Raw genomic sequence first — 19,208 nt, 5'->3', positions numbered from 1 at the left:
AATGCTTCTTTTCGTTTGTCCAAAGTATTCTTTACCACAGTCATTGCATTTTACAGCATAAATACCTGATTTATCTAATGTCGTTTTCTTTCACTCCAATGAGAGTACCCTTTTAGTACCTATTTTTGCACTTTTGAAGGTTTTGTGTTCTTTGACGCCACAAAAGTGTAAAAAAAAAAATTACTCCGGAGTAATTTTAGTACTACGGAGTACCCCGGATTTACTCCACATTTTTAGTCAGATTTACACCGATTTGCACACACACTTATGAATTTGACGTTTGACATTTTAAAATTTTGTTTGAAAAGTGAAAAATGCGAAAAGTTTTTTTTTTCAAACTCTTTTGTTATTAACAAAAACAATCATTATGAATATATTTTCTATTGTATTATATTCCGCCAGATATATTTCATCCATTTTTTCGTTAATTCTTCACTTTTTCCAAAATGAAATTGAAAACCGAATAAAAAAAAATTTCAGCCAGTGTTCTTCATCAATAACAAAACAAATCCTGGGCCATATAACAAAAAATCCCATTTTTTTTCTGCGTTGATGGGATATTTTTATTTTACAATTATCAAACTAATGTCTTTTTCGATTGGTTTCACTCAAGGATTCACTCATTCTGAAATCGAATGGAACAGGTCAAATCGCTTCCACTCAATTCTGTTTTTTTTTTTTGTTTGTGTTTTTCTTTTAAATTTCAAATGTCAAATATTTATATTAATTTATTTTTCTTTCAAATGAAATGTTAAAATTTTTTTAAAAATTGGTAATGTTGAAGAAATTAATAGGGAAGTTGGTTTCGAAAATATTTTAAGTAAGTTTGAAAATTAATTAAAAAATTATTTTCGGAAAAAAATTAATTTATTTCAAAAAATAAAAAAAAATATTGATTGAGTGATTAATTTGACTTTTAATTATTCGTGTATTGGTGCTTCTCGAGTGAATTCCGATTTTAAATCAAGAAGAGAATTTGTCTTCTGAGAAGCGTTCTGCCTGTCATATTCGTGCGAATAAAACGCTTTCAGAAGGCTTCTGAATGATTCCGGACGCTTCCGGAGAGCCAATCGAAACGACATAAGGGTGTGAGTCAATTAGGCTGAAAAACCCGATCAGAAGCGTAATGAAAAATATACCAAAAGTAAAACTAAGTCCGCTTCTACACGAAGACGCACATAAGAGCAGGGGAGAAATAAAGTTCGAAAAAAAGGGAAGGAAGATTTCCTACCGTGAGTCCCTCCCCGGTAAAAAATTTTGTGACTCTTTTTGACGTTTCTCTTTGATCTTGTTCTTTTTTTTGCTGTTCTGCTTTATTTTATTTCGTCGGTCGCGCAGTCTTCTTCGTCGGTTGTGTATCATTCACGTGTATAGTAACGTTTTTAATTTATTCAAAAGTTTTCGTTGCACATAGACCCTGGAGTTGTTTTTTTTGTACATTTTGATGATTTTTTTTTTAGAATTAAAACACATAGTCTGCTTCAACACGAAGACGTAGACACACAAGATACACATAAGAGCAAAAGAGAAATCGATCCTTCTCTCTCCCTTGTTCTTAAGTGCATCTTGTGCGTCTACGTCTTCCTGTAGAAGTCATCATACGAAAACAAGAACAAAATATAACCAAAGAAAATAGCTGTCAAATTTGCGTCTGCAAAAAAATACTACGTGTAGAGACGCGCGACGCACCGAAACGAAAATCAAAAGGAAATTTAAAGATAATTTCTGCGCCTTGCGTCTTCCTGTAGAAGCAGACTTATCAACGAACGCTTATTATGCTTCATATGTTATTTATATTACATTTTTTTTCAATTCATAAAATTTTTCCTTAGGCCTGTTATCACTATTTTTTTCATGGAAATTATCCATTTTTGCCTTTTCACACACACAATTACAAAAAAAAAATTACTCTCATTATGTTCTTTCACTCCAGAAAAAGGAGTAAAAATTTAGAGTACTCCTTAATAGAGTGAAAGAAAACGACATAAATCGTTGGTATTGTCCTCTGTCGAACCAAGGTAGTAACTTAGTTTGTTGTTGTTTTTATAAACAATGTCATAATGTTCATTGAATTTTTTCTATAGTTTCTTTGTTATTTCGGGTACAAAACTCACGGATACTCGCTGATTTTTAACTTTTTTCTTGTTGCGAGTATAAAGTTGTAAGGTTTGAGTTTCTCGCTTTATGAGAATGGTAAAAGATTAATTCTATCATCGTTTCATTATATCCGTTGACTATAGCTACATTTTTAATGTAGTCGTAAATTACAAAGGTTATGTTTTAGTGAATGATATGCTGCTTTTTACTTGCGATATAGGTACTATATATCAAGTTATGCATTCGTAAAAAAAAAAAAAGTTGAGATAACATTTTTCCATGACATTACGATGGTAGACAATGCCAAAAAAGTGGGTCCCGGAAGTCCGTCTGTCTGTCAGTCTGTCTGTCTGTCTGTATAAGGAGCTACAGCGTAAACGGATGGACCGATTGATGTCAAACCTGGTATGCAGCGTTATTTGGCGACTCTCCAGAGGGGTTTTTGGAATTAATTTTTTTGGACCAAAAATAACGGTACTTGTCATATACCGATTTTAGTAAAATTGAAATATCTCGAAAACGGCTCTAACGATTTTGTTTAAAAAATTCAAATGTTAGTTTAAAGCTAAGGTCTATCTTGTAATGAAAAAAATTTTTTTTGAAAATCATTATTAACGGTACCTGCCATAGAACCGTTTTTTTTTTTTCAAATCCGATTATCTCCAAAACAGCTTATTCGATTTCAACGAAACTTTTTGTGAAGAAGCATTTATATAATTTAAATATAAGCCAAAAATAAAATTTTGAAAGAAATAATTTTTGGATTTTTAAAAAAATTTTGAAAATTTTTTTTTGAAAAATAAATTTTCGAAAACGGGACATTGAATTTTTTTGAAATTTTGTTTTTAGATGTTGATTAATGATTTCTAAAAAATGGCATACCAATTTTATTTTTAAACTTTTTTTCCAAAAAATTATTTATAAAAAATTAGTTTTTTAAAAAACGGCTCTAACGATTTTGAACGTTTTTTTTTCTAAAAATGCATGTTAATATATCAATCAAAACTGCATACTTGTTTTGGAGGGCAATTTAATTTCAGATTTTATTTTATTTTTTTTTTTTAAACGAATTTTATTTTTTTTTCCAAATTTTTATATAAAAAGTCTTAAAAATTTAAGCAACTTTAACTCTAAGAGCAAGTTCGTGCGACCCCAGTCGTGCATTTTATTTATGTTGGATTGGAGTGTGTGAATCTATGGTTATAGTTCTCATTGTACTACTTGGTTTATGGTAAATTCCAATTTCTATTTTTTCACCGAAACGTTGCAGTTTGTATTGCCCGCGGATATGGAGTGAAGCAAGCCCCGGAGACTTTTACTTTTTTTTTTAAATTCCCACGCCTCTTTCCCCCCCAGATACCGCACGCGCTGGGGTCCATTTTCACCGAGTACGAAGTCATTTGCGGATGATTATCGTATCGGCACTTTTTAGTGTTTTTTGAAGGTAAAAACAAATTAAAAAGAACTAAATAAGTAAAGAGAATGGTGATACGAATATCAAAGGAAGGTCAAAGATTGGGACTGCTTAGTACAAGCATTTATTATATCTATGCAAAATAAAAAAAAAATTTTAAATTAACAAAAAAAAATAAATTTAATATTTCATTTTCAGAATTAATTTTCAGAAAGTGTCAAAATTTTAAAACAAAAATGTTTTAATAGTCAAGAGTGTTGAGAAAAAAATAACTCAGTATACATATGTACATAAAATTAGGTATATAGATAATATCTATTAGATATAGACATTAAATGAGAAAAGAATCAGTAAACATTAAACATAAATACAAAAAAAGTTTATGAGCGTGGTACACTGGTTTTTAGTATTTTTTTCAGACTAGTTTTATTAATATTAAAATCAAACAGATTAGTATTCAAATTTACAAGCTTACACATGCGAGTTAAGGGCTCATGCATACCATAATTAGTACGGTGTTGGGGTAATTTTATTAAATCTAAGCTACGAAAGTTATAAGCACCTCTCCGGTAGTTAAAATTAATAGAATTAAGCAGATCCGGGCCATCAATTACACCCGTTATAAGTTGATGAATAAATACAAGGTCTTTATTAACTCTCCTTTGAGACAGGGTTTGGATCTGCAGTAGGTTGATTCGATGCTCATAGGAAGGAAGGTTAAAAGGGTCCGTCCATGGTAAGCCTTTTAAGGCAAAACGAATAAAATTACGTTGGACTGATTCTATTCTTTCTATATGGATGCTGTAAAAAGGTGTCCAAACTTGAGATGCGTATTCTAAGTGGGGGCGAACTAAGCAGTTGTAAAGAGCTAATGTAACGTAAGGGTCCCTAAACTCTTTCGACCAACGCTTGACAAAACCTAACATAGAATTGGCCTTGTTTACAATCAGGTTTATGTGCTCTGTGAAATCGAGATTGGAGTTAAAGTTAACACCAAGGTCTTTAAAGCTATGCACACGGAGTAAAGTGTGATGAGATATCTTATAATCATACAGACTAGGAGTTTTTTTCTTTGAAGAGGTCATCGTCTGACACTTAGTCGGGTAGAGATTTAAACCGTTCTTTGTACACCAAATAGCAAATCTATCAAGATCATCTTGCAAGGATATGCGGTCATTCACAGAGCTTATGCTTTTGTAAATTTTCATATCATCTGCGAAAATAAGAATTTCACTCTTACGTAAACATAACGGTACGTCATTAATAGCTAAAATAAAAAGAAGAGGTCCCAGGTGGCTACCTTGCGGAGACTTGCCTCCGCTTTCTGAGGCTAACCCAGTGAATCTCACAGACGGATCAATTAATTAAAATAGGGATATCAAGAACTGTTCTTCATTATTTTATCGTAATTTTAGAAAAAGTTCAGCTGCCTCATAAATGCTTCCTTCCAGTGAGCGAGTGAGTTTTTTTTATTTTTGCTCAATTTTCCATGAGACTTTTGATTTGAAACGACCTATATGTATGTCATCTGCGTAAGCTACTATTTTTTTACCTTGAGTTTTGAGTTTTGGCGGGGCGAAAGAACCCCTCCTTGTGAAGTTCCCCCTTTTTAACTGTATTTCAGAGCTTAATTACCTTACTTATTTGACCTTGGCGCGGACTTGTTTTAACTTGGTGTGGTGAAATGAAATTTTTTTTCAAGAAATCAAGTTCAAGCCAAATATAAGTATGTATAGATGAGGTTTCTAGGAGGTTCCATCTTTCATTAGTTTTTTGAAAAATATTGTTGGCAATGTTTTTCGTTTTACTTCACATTGTGGGATTATGATGCCGAACACATCACTATGGCCGGGAACCCAGCAGAGTCTTACATTATGCTGCATACCAAAAACCCTTAGCTCTCCGCGACTGCAAGAAACAAGCTTTGACTTGATTAAGGTGGCAGAGATCGCTTTTATTGCCGCTTGGCTATCAATGAAAAATATGATATCGTCTTCATGGATATTTGATAAGCAGCATTTTTCACTGCCAAGATCTCGGCTTGGAAGACACTGCTATAATCGGGGATCCTGAAAGAACTGGATAGGTTGAGGTTTTTTGAGTAGAAACCTGCACCAACCCCAGTATTCATTTTCGAGCCTTCACACAGTGTGTCGTCCCCTTATGATAAATCATTTTTTTTTTGTTAGAAATTAATATTTTTGCTATTTAAGGCCGTGTGTGAATTGCGTTAAATAGTTAAATTCGTGTAAAATTTTTGACACTATTGAGGTGAATAAAAAAATTTCAGCTGGTTAAAAATTTATTGGGCTCCGGGACCTGGTTAAATTTGAGTTAAATTTTTTTTGCAGATGGTTTTGTTTTGTTTTTTTTTTTATTAAAAAGGAGTCAGAAAAAAGGCAGACAAAATTTTAAACAATAAATTCTTTTTTTGAAATTATTTTGTTCACCTCAATAGTGTCAAAAATTTAACACGGAATTAACTATTTAACGCAATTCGCACACGGCCTAAATATAATAAAGAAGTGTCAACTCATATGAAAACATATTTATCTTAGAAAATAACCGAGGTTATGTATTCAAAATAAGCTTCGAAACATGAGTACCTCGGAAATCGAGGATATTTTGAGGAATTTATGCGAAGCTTTGAGAGTGTATATTTCACGTTTGGTAAATGTTTGAAAAATTTTGTTGCTGTTATTTTGTTTATTTGAGTGTTGTTATAAAACGTATAACAAAAAAAAAGTTAAATTTATAAAATTATATATGAGTTATTAAAATTTCTTTGATAAATAGCAAAAAAATTAATTTTTAAACTTAATTTAAAAAAATAACTACTCAAAATGATTCATTTTTTGAGAAACAGCTTCAAGGGGATCACACAAATAAAAACATCGATGTTTTTATTATTTTTTTTACCATATACAAGGTAACAAAAAGCTGTTTATGTAATTAAAAATATTTTACATATTGTTTTGAAAAGAAAAAAATTATATTTTTTCTGCATACTAAATTTTTAATATAATTACTTGACCCGGCCACGCTCTACTGTGTATTATAGCGTATTCACCAACCTCACCGAGATAAGAAGTTACAAAAATGCAAATAAAACCTTATTTTAAAATTTGAAAGCGATTGACAAAAAACTATTCGAGATTTGCTAGGAAACGCAAATAAACACACGATTTTTATGTACAGAGAAGATAAACAAAACAAGTTGACTTCAACCTAAGATTTCTTAAAGTAGAAAAAAGATATTGAAAAGATTTAAACGGGCTTTAAAAGAAGACATTTAGTTTTTTTAGAAACTGTTAAAAACGACATTTCAGATTTTCTAACAGGAATATTTCAAAAACGTGATATGATAGAATTTTTCTGACTTCGGATTCGAGTTCAGCACAGCAAAAACCTTACCAGTGTCTTCTTCAGTGTCTTCTTCAATAAATGTTAATTTCATAAATTATGCTAAAAAAAAGTTATACCTTGTTCAATTTGTTAATTTGTAACTTTTTTTCTATTCCTGTCATAAACACATACAAAAAAATATTTAAACTCCAAAAACCAAGATGTAAGTATTTATGATAAACTTTTGTATGGGATTGAAGAAGATGGTGGTATACATCCACATGATTATTTTGGGATTTGGTCCCAATTACATGAGTAGAGTGCAAACGTAGTTTCTTATATCTTTCTCGGATGTTTGAACCCCAGTTAAGTTTCTTATCCAAGATCACTCCGAGATATTTCGCCTTATCTGAGATCTTAAGTAAGGTATCATTAATTTTTGGCATTACAAAAGGAGGAATTGTCCTGTTTGTGAAAAGTAACAGTTCTGTTTTAAGGGGGTTTATCTAAGACCGCATCTCTTGGTCAAGTTACTGACTATGGATAATGCGCTTTCTAATTGTTCCCTTACAGTGGTCAGGTTTTTTCCTGTCGCTAGAAGAGCTAGATCGTCTGCGTAGGCTATAACTATAACCTTGACACCATTGTCATTCAGTTTGATGAGAACCTCATTCATCACCAAAATTCAGAGAAGAGGCGAAAGAGTACCACCTTGTGGGGTTCCTCTAGATGCGTTCTTTTTAATGTGACCCAACTAGCTCACTTTTGATTTGTGTGTTTTTCAACATGCACACGATCCATGTTATAACCCAGTCTTCTATTTTAAGATCAGTGAGTGCTTTTTCTATTGCACTGTTATGAAAATTATTGAATGCTCCTTCGGTGTCTAGAAATCTAGAAATAAAATCGTTTCAGGTATGGAATAATGAATTCACTACGTTTTTGGAAATAAATATTATTTAAGAATATATTTTTAAAACAGCATGTTGTTTTGAAAACATATACTTTAAATTGATGTCGAAATTGGGTAAATGACGACAAAAATGGAATTTTTTAATTTTTTCAGCTTAAAAATTCTAGGTGGTTTAACCAAACCACATGTTTTATACATTGTTAAAAGGTCTTAACCCATTTCCGGCGGCTACCAGTTCCAGTTGACTTAGAAACTTGAAATTTTACACACTATCGTTTTTGGTTTTTGGAAAAGCTTTTGGTTTTCTAGAAAATTCACGTTGCGTTTTCGCGACGCTCGCCGAAAGGGGTATCAAAATTTTTTAAATATTTTTTTTGTATGGAGTATGAATCAATTTTATTTGAGTATTTTTATGAAAAAATGAAACAAATAAAGATACACTGGGTAATGAAAAATTATTGAAAATAAAATAACAAAATTTGTAATAAGTTATACATTATATTTTGATATTTTATGTTAACTAAGAATATTTTTTTGTGTGGTACCCATCGAAGCATTTTGGATGTGAATCGGGATATTACATTTCTTGCAAGAAAAAACGGATTGGCTGGAACGCTTGCGATATCGTTTTGATGACAGTATGTTTGATGTTTTCAAAAAAAATTAAAAAGTGCCTGTTCATTCATTCCTTATGGTAGTGCAATTACCTAGTTAAAACTTCTCTGAATTGATTCCTTTCATCGATAAACAAAATCAGCACCCGGTAACAATCGACAATTTTTTTTTTATTCTAACCAACTAAAATATCGTCTTTCTAACAAATAATTTGATTCATTCTCAACGCATAGCAAATAAAATGCACGACTGGGTCGCACGTACTTGCTCTTGTAGTTCAAAGTACTTTTATCTTAAATATCTTTTGGAAATTTAAGATTTTGTTTAGTGTAGAGAAAAAAATAATTAAAAAAAAATCGAAAGTTAAAAAATTAAATTAAATTTTTTTTTCAAAAACTTTTTTAAAATTTTTTTTTACATTTTACAAATGATGTCTATAAATTTTGAATAAAATTGGCTCATGCTTCGATGAACTTAAAAATATGAACTTAAAAAATATGACAATTTTTGAAGAAAAAGTTGTGGTTTCATTGATTTTGCATTCGATAACGAAACTGAAATTGCACTTGTTCGCTGATGGAACAACAATTGTAACAGTTTTATTAAATCATTTGATAGATCCACCAATCAATGAGGCAAAACTGTTTGATCGAATAAAGGGAAAACTTGTTAACATTCCAATGCCAAATTCAATTCGTGAATACAACATAACGCTGGGTGGAATTGATTTTATGATAACGCTACAAGCAATTTTTCGGATTCGAATACGTGTAAAAAAGTGGAACTGATCAATTTTATTTTACTATCAAATGCCCTGGATGAAGCGTTGCTGAAAGTATGGAAAATATATTGCATTTGCAAAAAATTTGGGAATGCCAAAATTCGAATTTAGAACATTTGTTTAAATTACCCTGTTGCGATCAGAAACAAACAATGAACCAGAGATTCAGACGGAAGCAAATCCCAATGAAGTGCTCCGTTTCGATGTTGCAAGTGTTCTAGCCAAACCGCTTTTCCTCCAAGAAATGTTATATCCCGATTCAACCAAAATACTTCGATGAATACTGCACAAAATCCCATTCTTTGTAAGCATAAAATTACAAAATATAATGTATAACTTATTAAAAATTGTGTTATTTTATTTTCAACAATATTTCATTACCCAGTGTTTCCTTATTTTTTTCATTTCTTCATAAAAATACTCAAATAAAATTGACTCATACTCCATATATAAAAAAAATTATTTTAAAAATTTTGATACCCCTTTCGGCGAGCGTTGCGAAAACGCAACGTTATGCTTTCATCTAACCTGGCAAGCAAGCATTTCAAATAATTTACGTCAGCACTATTTTAGAATAAAATTTGAACCTTTATTTACCTATACCTGACACTATTTAAAAAAATTATAATTTTGACTATATTTTTCAAAAGTTCAAAAATTTTACCTCAAAATTTACAAAACCATTTTACAAAAAAATCCAAAAACAGGTAGATTAGATAACTTAATTATCTTTCCAAATGAATTTTTAGTTTTTTTCAATTTTTAACCAATTACGTTCCAGAAGTCGTCAAACATGAAGTTGCGAAAACGCAACGCTAGCCGGAAATGGGTTAATGTCTTCTATCCAAAATTGTAAAAAAATCTAAAATGTTTTCAAATTTGACAAAGCTAGATTTTTTTCAATGGGTCCAAAAAACCTATTTTTGTTGCCCCTTACTCCAGATTTTGGGGATGTTACTGAGTTTTTAAATAATGTTTCGTAATCAGTGCAACTAGCTCTACAAAACATTTTTTTTGGCTCATTCATTTTTGGCTCATTCATTTTTGCCAAACTCTGAATGGTATATGTATAATCGATAATGTTTATCTATTAAAGGGATTTTGAATGTAAATTGCTTTAATCACCATTACATTTTTAAAATTATTTATATTGCCTTAATTCAACTATTACATAAAATCATCTGAATCATTGTCGTGATCATAGTTAGTACTCATTTTTTCGGCATTCATCAAACTTTTATAGTTTCTTAGTTCGGCTTCTTCAAGTTTTTTCTTCTCTTCTTCTTTCATCTTTTCTTTTTGCTTTCGCAAGAGCCGTTTATTGTTTTCTCGCTCCTCAGCATCACGAGCTTCCTTTTGCGCCCGAAAGTCTGGATGTTCTTCAATTTTAGTTTTGTTAAGACGGTTGACAATTTCGTTAATGCGCTTCTCAACACGAATTTTTCTGACTAAATTGTCTTTGTAATAAGCTACTTGGCCGGGTTCCATACCTTGAGTTTTCTTCAAATTTTCCCACATTGTGTAAACAACATCAATGTTATTAACTTTGTTTCCTTGAATGCTATTAGCTTTACATAGTTGTGCAGCATCTTCCAATACGGATGAAGGTATGTCATCTATTGTTTGTCCCTGAAAATAAAATTTAAGTCTGTTGGTTACTACAAACGAAGTTGATTTTCAATTCGAGCATTAATTAAATTGAGAAATTGATATTGCGGATGTAGTGAGGTGCAACGCTTAAAAATGCTGGTAAAAAATTGGCATTTTGAGTACAACTAGACATTTCGGATTATTTTCAGCCCAACTTTTTTTTATTGGACTTTTCTTCTATCACAAAGAAAAAACAATTTTCTACCAGTGTTAAAGCTGGCATTTTTCTTTACATTATCCGTTCGTTGCACAATTTTTTATGATACAAAAAATATTATTCGCCACTACTGCTTTCAAAACCTTAAATCTAAAATGCTTATTACCTACTCTATTATAATTTTTTTTCGTGTCATAACCATTATGAGGATGAAGGATCGTAAGAGGTGATTTCGTCATGCTGTCAGTACGTCCATGCAGCTGTTCGTCTGTCCATACATTCCTATATCGAGCTTAAGGCAAAACGAATTGATGGATTGGCTGGGAATTAAGAAGAGGCGGTATTTAAGTGATTTCCGAGACCGTTTTTTTAATTTTTTAATATCTCCTTTAGAACGAATACTTCCGACCTAAAATTTTTGATCGATTTTTTTTTTTTTCAAAAACCGGTTCTAAAGATTTCGATACATTTTTTTTTCATTTTACTTCTTTGAATTCATATAAGTTTCATTGTGGCCTTCTGACCCCAAAATTCATTTGAAAACGAATACCTTAAGTATATATTATGGTCATATGGATACAAAAAACTTTAAAAAACCATACAACTGAACTAAATCCAATACATCCCTGAAAAAAAGTTTTGTCGAAAAAAAAAGTTAGAAATTAAGAATAGTCAAAGCAAGTTCCGGGAATATAAGCTCTTGAGGTGGGTATTTAGTTTTAGGAAAAATTAGAAATTTCTTAATTACACCCAAAATTTAATGGTAGATATGATGTTTAGGAAATATTTGCCATATCCGTTGCAAATTTGTTTTTTTTTTTAAGATAAGTTTTTGGGTCGATTTGTTATCTACCTTTCATGCCCTTGTGAGCCATATAAATATCTCATTTTAATCGGTGGTAATTTAGTACAACAACAAATCAAATTTGAATCATTTTCACTAGAAGAAAAAAAAATTAAATAAAACGCAGTTAATTTTTCTTGTCGAACTAAGTATTTGGTATTTACTGACTGGGAATTGATGTCTCAATGTATCAATTACAAAAAAATTGACGGCAAGCGTCACTCAGTGCGGTGTTTTTACTGGAAACGTGGCCATAAATCAATTTTCTCAATTTGCTCTCACTGGATTTAGCTTGTATAACCAGTTAATTCTATCAATAAATTGGTAACCTATGTTCGCAATACCATCAGTTACAGTTAGCACTAGTTGAATTTTTCTGAGTGTTTATTTTTAATCTTCAAAGGTTTTGGTGAAAAAGAATTGATATGGATGTCGAAAATCAAGATATGTATAGGATTTAAATAAAAATGTATTTGTATATTCAACTCAATTTTTTATACCGATAAGTTTAAGCAAAAATCATATAACAAGTAAAGATGTCGCACGTACACAGAAAAAAATATGACCACGTCAAAACTAACAGATTGCCATATTGTTTTACTGCCCATACATTTTATAAGGAAATCTTATTAAAAGCACAACTAATAAGGTTTTTTTATAAGGATTTCTTATTATTTTTATAGAGAAAATCTTATTAAAATTTGAGTGAAAAGTTCATTTTTTTTCCAACTTGGCACTAGAACAAAAATCGCGATCAACATTTTCATAGCAGGTTGGTTCAGGTGGTAAGGTGGGTGACTAATGATTTGAAGGAAAATAGGAAAATCTTATTGTTTTTGTTCTATTTTATGTGGTCTATTTTTTTCTGTGTAGAACAAAATTCTGTGCCAGAAAATTTGAACGATGAAAATTCGCGATGGGTCCTAACATGTGTCTAAGAATTAAATTGTTTAGCAACATTTTAAAATTCTTTCATAAATGAAATAGAAAAACGAGGGTTGATTTTTATAGATGGAATACATTAGGCGTGTTTTTTTGGCACAACCGTATCTGCAGTGGGAGCTTCCATGTATTACAAATACAACACCCAGCTGCGAATAAAACTAAAACTTAAATCTGGCTGCGGATAAGAAGTTGACAATTTTTCGAGTATCGATACTCGATCGGAGAAAATTTCGGATAATCGGATAAATCAAGAGTCTCGAAGCTATGTTCGCAGAGTGCAATCCGCAACGCACTTAAAGTGCGTTCTTTTATTTAAGTATATTTTGAATTAATACTGGAACGCACACATAAAATTGTTTCTACATTTCATTTATATACATATTTACCGTTGATGGAAACTTAACCTACTCTAATCTTTAAATGCTTTTTAGTGAAATAAAATCAAGGAACAAGTCGCAAATAATTGTTGTACGGTGTTTAATATTTTTCTTCTGTAATGTCGTTTTCTATTTGCGAGATTTAAGGTCGGCCACTTTTTGCAAAAAGAGGGATTTACAAAAGTAATTTTTTTTTCTAACGCCATTTATATTTGAAAAAAAACTAAAAAAAATAGTGTTTGACATCAAGAAATAAGTTGTCTACATCATTGCTTTTAATTTTGGTGTGCAGAAACTGGCACAAAATGAGCTTGAAAATGTTCACTTTTTTCAAATTTGTCAATCTGACAGCTAAAAGAGGTGGTAAAGTGAGGAAAAAGTGGAAAATCTCAGATTTCATGATCTATTTGAGGCTTGATATTCAAAAATATGGATTGCAAGCACTTCAAACACACTTCTCTGTTTGACATTTGCTGAACATCTGTTATTGTTTTATTTTTAAAAGTTAAGTTTATATGAACACATTTCGCAAACAATTAGATACAAAACTAGATTTCATCTACTATTTACCAGAAAAAATCTGAGATTTTTCACACAAATTTCAAAAGCAATAATTAAAAAAACGACATAGGGTAGAGTTGCCTATTTTCGGCCGTCTCCATTTTCCAGCCACCTTTCGGAAAATCGTTATAACTAGGGATTACATAGGGTTTATTCCAAAATTTTGCTCTTATGCTGTTCTCTTATTTGTTAGAACAGCATACGAGCAAAAATTTGGAATAAACCCAGTGAAATCCATAGTTATAACGATTTTCCCAAAGGTGGCCGGAAACTGGAGACGGCCGAAAATATGCAACTCTACCCTAAAATTTAAATATTTATATATTAAATTAAAAACAATGATTCAGAAAATTTATTTCTTGATGTCAATCCGTGAAACAGTACTGTAACTCTAGCCATGAAACACTTGGTGGTAGCACCTTCAAGATGTTGTTGTTGTTCAAAGATTATAATGGAATTGACGGAACAAAAAGCAGTCACTGCAAAGTATGGAAACATACGAAAAAACTGTAAACTTAATATGATGAAAAGTAATCAGGGCCCGCGCCTAACATCTTTCTAATCACTTTCCTCCTTTCGTATATACAACGAATTGTTGCTATGCCTAAGAGTATGGAGGAGCCAACGGGCCCTTATAGATCGGCAATAATTGTCATCAATAAGGAGTCGTTGACTCCCCTAGCCGCGAACCAAAGTCAGATAAGGTTTGGATGGACTTCTACAACCTTAAAGATCTATAAAAAAGATGAGGAGAGTGCAAAAGCTGCACCTCCATCACTTCCGGCTCCTGAGGTTCCCTCCTTAGAAGAAGATATTGCCTTAAATATCAATCCTCCATCTCCATCAATGGAGGTTGATACGCCGGTAATCTCCCCAACTGAGGAGGTCCCCTCGGGCTCTAAAACGCCAGCCATAATGGCTCCAATACCAGATAACTCCGATGTTGAGATGGAAATGGAAACAGAGGAATATCTCAACAAGATTCTACTCAGTGAAGATGAACTCCTACGTTCATCTTCTGAGTCAGAATCCGAAGACCTCGACCTTACGGTGGTGGGGGCTGATCTGACTAACAGTAGCATTCATGCTCCAGTTAGTTCAGATTAACCTTCACCACTCCAAGCAGGCTTCGGCCTCCCTTCTTCTCCGAATCCACAAGAATGGGGAAGACGTGGTGCTGGTCCAGGAACCATGGATCTGCAAGTCCATGGTTCAGGGACTCAGGACTCCTGGGTACAACTTGCTATATGCATCGGACAAAGGTGACCCCAGATCATGCATATTAGCAAGAAGTAATGCTAATGTATATTTACTCGCTAATTACAGCGATCGAGATGTAACCGCGGTCAGACTGCAAACTGACCAAGGAACACTCTGGATTGCGTCGGCATATCTCGGCCATGACCAACTCGGCCCTCTCCCTGGCGAAAAACTACGGAGACTTGTAGCCGATGCTGAAAGGCAAAAGATCTGCCTCATAATTGGTTGCGATGCAAACGCCCATCACACGGTCTGGGGAAGTACCGACATAAATGATAGAGGTGAGTCACTTTTTGATTTTATTTTGAGTACTAACCTGATAGTAAGTAATACTGGCAATGAACCAACATTCGTTACCAGAAACCGACAAGAAGTACTAGACATTACTCTTGTCTCCGATTCGATTCATCAAAGGATCTTAAATTGGAAAGTATCTGAAGAACACTCGTTCTCTGATCATAGATACATCCAATTTAGTCTTAACGATGTGACTACTAAACAGTTAGCATTCCGAAACTATCGCAAAACTAACTGGCAAAAATACAGGGAAACTCTGACAAGCTTACTTAAACCTGAACTTCTAAGTTATCCCTCAAATACAATCGATCTCGACAACAAAGTCAATGATCTCACTTCTGCCCTTAACCTTTCAATGAATAACTCCTGCCCACTCATACAAGTAAGAGGAAAGCAGAAGCCACACTGGTGGAACTCAGGGCTAGAACCGCACAGAAAAGCTTGTAGAAAACTCTTCAATCTCGCCAAATCCACTAGAGATGTTTCAGACTGGGACCTATACAAAGAATCCCTGAAAGTCTACAAAAAACAGCTAAGAAAATGTAAAACATCTTCTTGGAGAAATTTCTGTGAAAAAATAGAAGACTCTTCAGAAGCCTCTAGATTAAGAAAAATTCTCTCAACAAACCCTTTAATGCCCAGTGCCTTGAAAACAAATAACGGGGCCTGGACCCACTCCTGTGAAGAATCACTCAATTTGCTACTAGATACTCATTTTCCAAGTAGCTCAAACATTATAAACAGAGTCGACCCATCAGGGCCAGACACAAATTCAAAAAACAATCTTGGTCTGATTACAAGAGAGAAGCTAAAGTGGGCCATCAACGCCTTCAAACCATACAAATCCGCTGGACCGGATGGTATAATACCAGCCGAACTTCAAATGGCATCAGATATTCTAATTCCCATCTTAGAGATAATTCTGAATGGATGTGTAAAATTGAAACACATCCCTGCCCTATGGAGAGAAGTTAAAGTTGTATTCATACCCAAAGCAGGCAAATTCTCTCATGTCAATCCGAAAGACCTCCGACCTATCAGCCTATCATCATTCCTTCTTAAAACCTTAGAACGAATGATTGATATCCACTTGCGTAATGTCATAGATCCCAATCTTATATCTACAGCACAACACGCTTATTGTAAAGGGAAATCGGTTGAAACAGCACTACATACTGTAGTGCGCACTATTGAATATTCCCTCCATCATAAAGAGTTCACCTTAGTTGCATTTCTTGATATTGAAGGCGCGTTCAACAACGTCAGCAACATAGCAATCACAAATGCACTGAAGAACCTTAAAGTAGATAGCTCACTGAGCGAGCTAATAGACCTTATGCTGAAAAGCAGAATTATTAACTCAACTCTAGGAGATTTCTCAGCAAGAAGATCTGTTAGTAGAGGTACACCACAAGGAGGGGTACTCTCCCCACTCCTGTGGAACTTAGTGGTTAATGAACTACTAGTCGGTCTAGAAGTAGATGGATTCAAAGTGATTGCATACGCTGACGACGTCGCCATTGCCATATCAGGAAAACATCTCCATACTATAATAGAACTAATGCAAACTGCTCTAAATAAGCTACTAAAATGGGCAACAAACTGTGGATTGGGGGTAAATCCTCAAAAAACAGAACTTGTCCTCTTTACAAAGAAATATAAAATTCCACAACTAGACCCCCCCTCTATTAATGGTGTTCCACTTAATTTTGCCAGCGAAGCCAAATACCTGGGTCTTATTTTGGATAGCAAATTAAACTGGAAAACCAACATACAAGAAAGAATAAGAAAAGCCACAGTGGCACTCTTTTCTTGCAAAAAAGCTATAGGGAATAAATGGGGACTATCTCCTAAAATAACTCATTGGCTATACACTGCAGTCATCAGACCTATTCTCACTTACGGGGTAGCAGTTTGGTGGACTGCTCTGGAAAAAGTAACATATCGAGACAAGTTAAGCAAAGTCCAACGTTCAGCCTGCATGTGCATCAGCGGAGCTCTCCGTTCGACACCTTCCGCCGCTCTTGATATATTACTCAATCTTCCACCCATAGATATATTCAGCAAGCAGGTGGCCGCGAGCACTGCTATTCGACTCCAAGCCATCTCTCAATGGACCAATAACTCTATTGGCCACACAAATATTCTGAATTCATTCGGATCAATCCACAGTCACTCCGACTACACCACCCCACAATTGGTTTTCGGCAATAATTATGAAGTCACCATCCCAAATAGATCAGAATGGGACAATGCCGAGTTTCTAAGAGATGATTCAATTCATTTCTACACAGATGGTTCTAAAACCAATGACGGAGTGGGTGGCGGGGTTTACTCCGATAGACTTAATGTTAGTCTCTCCTTCCGTCTCCCTAATCACTGCAGCGTGTTCCAAGCGGAAATAATGGCGATTAAAGAAGTACTGACTTGGCTCAAAGAAAACGTGATATCTACATCGGATATCCGCATCTTCTCTGATAGCCAGGCCGCCCTTAAATCGTTAGCTTCGGTTTCCACAAACTCCGTTACTGCCCGCGACTGTCGATCATCTCTCATGGAGATGTCAGAACAGTTTAACATTCACCTTTTCTGGGTGCCGGGTCACAGAGATATTCTGGGAAACTGTGAAGCAGACGAACTCGCCAGAAATGGAACTCTAATACCAATTTTACCCAATAAGGCAAATATTGGTATACCAATCGCAACGTGCAAACTCATGCTGAAGCAAGAAGCTATAGAGGCAACAAACATACGATGGTCAAACATTATAACTTGCCAAACGACCAAGCAGATCTGGCCTAGGCTAGATCCAAAACGTTCAAAAAATTTGTTGTCTCTAAGCAGATTGCATATCAGCTCTGTAATAGGTGTCTTAACAGGACACTGTCTCATAGGTAGACACGCCATAAGACTTGGCGTAATCTCTAACGACTTCTGTAGAAGTTGGCTTGATGAGGAAGAAGAAGAAACAATCCAACATCTTCTCTGCTCATGTCCTGCCCTTTCCAGTAGACGTAAAAAATACCTGGAAAAATATTTCTTAGAAGATACCAGTGAACTAATCAATACTGACATCTTCAACCTTCACCGCTTTATTAAAAGCTCCAACTGGTTTAATTAGTGAGGAATTTCCTCACAAAATCATGGTATCACAACGGACCAATAAATGGTCTAAGTGTGTCAGTTGTTTTCCTGACAGCCATTTCTACCTAACCTAACCTAACCTAAGAGTATGGAGAAAAACATGAAAGAGCCGAATAACAATAATCATACTTGAAAGAGCTAGTAAAAATGCTAAGTCTATTCATTTGAATGTTGATAAACTATAAACCCTACAATTGGGTGAAGCTAATCATGTGGGTGAGGTAGCGCAGTGCGTAGTGTACTGGCTTCTGAACTCGCTTGGTCTAGGTTCAATACTCAAGTGTGACGGAAAAAGTTTTTCAAATTAAATGAAAAATTACTAGACTAAGCACCACATACAAAATGGAATAAGGAGTCTGATGATCGGATTGGCATCCGTGAAACAGTACTGTAACTCTAGCCATGAAACACTTGGTGGTAGCACCTTCAAGATGTTGTTGTTGTTCAAAGATTATAATAGAAAAAAATTTTGTTTTGTAAATTTCCCACTTTTTGCAAAAAATGGCCATTGTAGTTAAGTAAAAGTTATTTATACAAATATTGTAAAAATTAAAGCAAGTCTTCCACATTTCACATACGAATTTCAACTTCGATCTTTCGACTCTGCATATAAACGGCCCACCTATAAAAACTTCAATTTCATGAACGACGACTGACCCCAAATCTACGAACATACCCCAATATGTCAAAAACTTATCCGAAAGCAAATCCAAAATAAAAAATTAAACTTTGAACAAATGCAGATGGATGTACAAATTGAAATCCAGGAAAAACCATTTTTAGCAATTTATTTTGTTTTATTTCAAAC

The 19,208-nt window shown here is 33.7% G+C and overlaps 1 protein-coding gene across 1 annotated transcript in view; it reads right to left on the bottom strand.

Moving 5' to 3' along the window:
- Window positions 1–10,292: 10,292 nt before the first annotated feature.
- The window catches only part of LOC129921478 (coiled-coil domain-containing protein 25), a 104,093-nt gene continuing 95,177 nt past the window's right edge, over window positions 10,293–19,208 (bottom strand). Inside the window, exon 3 of the mRNA XM_056003319.1 lies at window positions 10,293–10,794. Coding sequence (XP_055859294.1) covers window positions 10,333–10,794 — 462 coding nt within the window. The 3' untranslated portion in view covers window positions 10,293–10,332. The remainder of the gene's footprint in view (window positions 10,795–19,208) is intronic.

This window comes from Episyrphus balteatus, chromosome 1 (genome assembly GCF_945859705.1).
Source record: "Episyrphus balteatus chromosome 1, idEpiBalt1.1, whole genome shotgun sequence".
In the NCBI taxonomy this organism is placed as follows: Eukaryota; Metazoa; Arthropoda; class Insecta; order Diptera; family Syrphidae; genus Episyrphus; species Episyrphus balteatus.
This window is presented reverse-complemented; position numbering and strand designations above follow the sequence as displayed.